The following is a 5,480-nucleotide window of genomic DNA, read 5'->3' as shown; positions in this document are numbered from 1 at the left end:
TTTTATTCAACCCGTTTTATTTAAGCCGGCCTTTACAACTATATTTTGTTGTATGGGTGTGCTAAGAACGGGCATATTATCTTCAGTTTGTGTGTATGGAAATTTTCTACTTGTGAATTTTTCTAAAGAAATAACTGAAACAGTGACACATGTAAATTAGTATATTTGATTCTTAGCCAAATCTTTTATTCAACCCGTTTTATTTAAGCCGGCCTTTACAACTATATTTTGTTGTATGGGTGTGCTAAGAACGGGCATATTATCTTCAGTTTGTGTGTATGGACATTTTCTACTTGTGAATTTTTCTAAAGAAATAACTGAAACAGTAATTTTAGTTTTTTTATTAAATACCCAATCAGATTATATATTTACCCTTATTGTTAAAGCTAGCTGGCTCATATAGCTTTATATTGTTAAGACCTAAAGACTATTTATTTTTGGTTTATTTTTATAGCATTTTTTCTGAAAATATTATTATTTGAATTTTTTATCATAATTCCGAACTAAGCTGATTTTTCTCATTTTGTATAAATATTTGTAAATTGATATTTTATGTAATGGGTGGATGTATTCAGAACAGATTTTGTATGTCAAGCTTATGTATACAAAAATATTTTGTTCACACATAATTCTAACCAAAAATATAGTTTGTGCTAAATATTTAATAAAAATACCTCATAAAATATCTTACATATGTTTAATATTAACAATATTTTTTGTTGTTTTTTGAAGTTGTTTATCATGATGGTAAAGAAGCAAACAAAGGTCATTACTTCGCTGATGTATTCTATGTGGCACTTGGTAGATGGTTACGATTTGATGATGCGTCTGTACGTTTTGTCACTGACAAAGAAGTTTGTCAACCGAAACCCCCATGTATGCCATATTTGCTGTACTACAGAAGAAATGACACAATTGCTGCACTCTCAGCATTTGATAATAAAGGCAGATAGTTCTTTATTTTTAGACATTTTGGTATGTATTTTGCCATGCCTGGGCTACTTGTGCAAATTGCATAAATATTTTTTTAAAACATAATTTTTTTTTATTACTATTATTTATGTTAATTTATTATTTTTTTAGATGTATAGTTATCAAAATGAAAACCCCTTAGTGAGATACATAATATTTCTTATGGATAGATATTTATACTTAGTTGGCCTTCATAGACATTGGGGGTTTTTTCTTTTTTCTCTATGTTGAAGCATATTAACACAGGGTTACTTTAAATAAAAATGTTTTTATTATTATTATTATTATTTATTAAAATATAAATAATAATAATAGTTGTATTGTCAAATGACAATTTTGTTAGTTTTTCTCTTAAAAAATACTGTCATTTTTTTTTTTTTAAGGCGTATTTAAAACGTGTTAATGGTTAAGTGAAGTATAGTTGTTTTTGCCTATTTGTGCAAGGCGTTTGTAACATATTATAAATATAAATCATACGAGACTAAAATTACTATTTTTTATTAACTCAATTATTTGTTAATATGAATAAATTTTTTAATTACATATATTTTTCTTTGTAAAGTATTAAATTATGTTTGTGTATATAAATAATTAATTGTAATGTAAAGTATCTTAAAGATTATTGAGTCATAGTTGATTTTTTTAATAATTAAAGAGAAATTAATGTGTTTAATGATAATAACTAAGTGAATACTGAAACCCGATAGAAATATTGATAATATTTTTCAAAAATCATTGGCCTATTTTATATACAACATATATTATAAACAATATGTGTATGTGTGTGTGTGTCTATATATTTATACGTCATTTCTTTTGTTTTTTATTCATATGCTTCTAAAACCATTTTAAATAGTTCAAATTATTTTAATTGCTTTTTACTATTATGTTTATATATTACTTTCGGAAACTAATGTTTTGAATTTATAAAAATAGAATTGTAATTATGATCTACTCATGTAAACGTCATTTATATATTTTTTTTTTTCTTGATTACAGTTTTAAACTGTTTAATGGGTTTAATTTATGTTTCTTTTTTTATTATTATATTATACTTTATGTAATTACACACAAACTCAATGGTCATCTGTAAAATATAAGTGTCTTAAAAAAATGTAAACTGGGACTATTGAGGGGAAATAAGAACTAACCAAACATGTCTCATTAAATTATATAATTTATACTTTATTTAGTCACGACTGCAACTTTTATAACAAATTGTGAGCATAATATTAAATATATGCTTTATAAATTATTATGTTAACATTCAACTGTTGATAATTTTTTAAAGCAAAATCTCCTTTTTCCTACAAATTATATCATATGTATTATCATTGAGTATATATTATAATACTATATATACTCATGGTATTATAATATACTCAGTGCCAAAACTATTATTATTTTTTTAGCTTTTGAGACTTATCCTCAAAAATTTATTTTATAAAATTTGTATCTTTTTTTTATTTTAGTGTATGAAGCAGCTGCCTATACTGGACAGGCATAAGATATCAAATAACTAATTATTGATGTGTATAGAAAGAGTGACTATTTAATTTGGAGTGTTCATTGAAAATTGACTGAGAGGTAGAGCATTTTCATTCTGGCATAGCTCAATGTGAGTTTTTTATTTATGTGGATGTCTCATGTTCTAAGGTATTTTACCAAGTCCCCTTTTCTGTTTCACTGTATGGCCTGGTTTTAGAGTCTTTGTATATTTTTAAAGGTGAATAATTCAGCTGCGCTTTTAGTATTGTTTGTTTAAGTTCAGCTTCCATTTTTGGAACCAAGAGGTGTTTTCATTCAATAAAGATTGAAGTTTTTGTATCGATGAATCTATAGATCTCTCTAGTGTGAGGATTGTCGTGTCATCAGTAAACATTGTTAGTTGGGAGTTGGAAGGATTGGGAATATTGTAACAGTAGATATTGAAGAAGGGTTAACCTTAAGACTGATCCTTGGGGACACCAGATTTTATTTTGTGTCGTAGAGATAGATCTATATCTATTCTGACTTGGAACATTATGTATGATGTGATAACCTGTGTGTTAGATCCAGGATAACTGCTGTTGTATATTCTTTATTTCCAAACCTGTGTACTATTATTTTCAATATACGATGTATCTGGTGGCATGTAGAATGTTGTGTTTTGAAATCAAATTAGTATTTGGGGATTATGTGTAAGTAGGATTTTATCCTTTTTAATAGGATCCTTATATATAGTTTAGATATCGATGGTAAAACGATGATAGGTCTGTAGCTTATGAGAGAGTTGGCTGGCTTTCCAGATTTATAAATGGAGGCTATTATTCCATATTGAGGAATAAGTGCCGATACACATGGTTGAGTTAAATAGAGAGGCTAAGTATGATAAGTAGGTTTTTAAGGATTTTATTTGTTATTAAGTCATGGGCCATAGCCAGGTCTTTTTTTGTTTGCTAGTTTAAATATAATTAATCTTATTTCACTAGGGGATGTTGGGGGTGATACTGGTATTTTGTTTGTTTTTATTTGTTGCTTCTGGGATTTATATTCATTATTTTGTGTTGTATAGGTGGGTTTTAATTTACCTTAATTATGTCTGCACATGAGGTCCAATTTGACATTTCTTTTCTGGTAAGTTTGTAGTATCATATTTAGTTGAGTTATAAGTTTTTCCTCAGTGTATTTTTGGGTTTCGTTAGTTTTTTTATTTTGGATATTTTTAAAATATGTACATCCTTTATAATAAGCCAGGTGTGTATTGTTGCAGTTAAACATATTAATGATAATCAAATACAAACAGTTTAAGAAGGCACAGTAGGTTAGGATAAATTTAATTTTTATCTGAGATTAAAAAGCTAGATTATCAAAACTTGTTAAGACTTGACTGAAAAATTATATAGTCAATCATCGGTTATTATGAACTTCTGTAACATATTTAGGTTGAACAGTGAGTCTTAATTTTTTTTAGTTCTATGCAAACTGTTGTTGACTCCTAAGTATGTGGATCCATTGTCTGTATATTACGTCATTAGTGTAATACATCTTGCATAATCCACACTGTATCATAAAAATTATTGATCATATATATGGGTTTGGGATTGCATTTGAATATTTTGAATGTAACCCAAATTATACAATGTTTATACTTAATTTATAATAGATAAAAAAAGAAATGAATAATATATTACATATTAGTTATATTGAAGAATAATTATTTCTTATTGTTCTTTGCTGAATATATTAATTATACTCTGTCTATTAAGGGAGTAAGAGTGCAAAGCAATTGAAACTGATTTTACTTATTAGAACGTAGCAAGTTTTTATCTATCAATACTATAGATATACTCGTATTGTCAGTTGTATTTGTATGTATATCACTCTTATTCTCTCAGCGGAATATTTTCATTTATACCCTTAAATTTACATTTTTTATCAATTATTTTCATATATATCTACTAATTAGGTTTTTAAGTATGGTAACAATTAAATAATTGTCATAATCAATAATTATACCATTAGATTCAAATTTATTCCTGACATTGATTCTCTAGTCTTTTGACTTTTAAAAGAGGTGAATTTTGAGAATCACTTTATAGCCCTAAGTTTTTGTTTTACAATTTGGTCCTTATAATGATATTTAAAGATTAGGAATATTCTATAAAATAATAAAGTATTCATGTTTAAAGTTATGTCCAATGTAAAACCTGTAATGATATTAATTTATCTCATATTTTTAAGGCATTGCAGAAGACAAGGATTCAAGTGGCGATACTCCTATATGTCTGTTTTCGGTAACATAATTAATATTAATTAACGATAAAACGTTGTTTGATCGAACACAAACTTATTTGACACTTTAAAATATTTTTTTAATCTGTATTAAAACTGCGGTCTATCTAATTGTCTTATAAAATATCATTTTAACTTTCAATATTTTAGCGGTCATGGTTAGGATTTCACTGATGTTTGATAAAGTACTTTATTATTTACGATTTTGATCATATAATAGTGATAATTTGATAGTAAAAACTAAAAATATTAACTAGTTGACATATGATACTGTCACTGTCATAGTGGCGTAATTCAAAATATTTTGTGGTTGCAGGGGAGGTATCAAAAAATATTTCAAGGCAGATCTGTGGGGGCAAAGCCCCCACACCACCCTTTTAATATATAATTCATAACTCTTCCCTAGCGCCCGGATTTTAATGCTCTAAAAAAAGCTTAAAATGCATTTTACCAACAAAAAAATGCCCTTAAAAATTAATTTAAACATTTTTATTAAATTATTGTTTTATTGGTAATTTAGGATATTTTAATTTTATTAAAAAAAAAAAACTGAAAATAGAAAAATTTGAATTGCGAATAGCGTTGATGGATTGGGCAATAATAAAATATGTTCTATAAATGACAAAATATTGAAATATGCTAAAAAATAAAAATTCACTTTTGAAGTCTTTAAGTTAGGTACATGAATCCGGTGTAAAAGTTGTGGCCCAATCCCTAAAGAACGTACAATTTGT

General features: G+C 26.6%; 1 protein-coding gene across 4 annotated transcripts in view; it reads left to right on the top strand.

The window, feature by feature from the left end:
- The window catches only part of LOC112603515 (ubiquitin carboxyl-terminal hydrolase 10), an 8,986-nt gene extending 7,511 nt beyond the window's left edge, over positions 1 to 1,475 (top strand). For 2 of the 4 annotated variants that reach the window (XM_025352117.1, XM_025352120.1), the window contains exons 10-11: positions 748 to 975; positions 1,084 to 1,095. In XM_025352117.1, the coding sequence (XP_025207902.1) occupies positions 748 to 953 (206 nt within the window). In that variant the 3' untranslated portion in view covers positions 954 to 975; positions 1,084 to 1,095. Of the gene's footprint in view, positions 1 to 747 lie in introns of all 4 variants that reach the window. The other 2 variants (XM_025352118.1, XM_025352119.1) reach the window with 2 other exon arrangements.
- The last annotated feature ends 4,005 nt before the right edge of the window (positions 1,476 to 5,480 follow it).

This window comes from Melanaphis sacchari, unplaced genomic scaffold (assembly GCF_002803265.2).
Source record: "Melanaphis sacchari strain LSU unplaced genomic scaffold, SCAv2.0 Contig10_pilon_pilon, whole genome shotgun sequence".
In the NCBI taxonomy this organism is placed as follows: domain Eukaryota; kingdom Metazoa; phylum Arthropoda; class Insecta; order Hemiptera; family Aphididae; genus Melanaphis; species Melanaphis sacchari.
The sequence above is the reverse complement of the archived record's forward strand: the minus strand, read 5'-3'. Positions and strand labels throughout refer to the sequence as shown.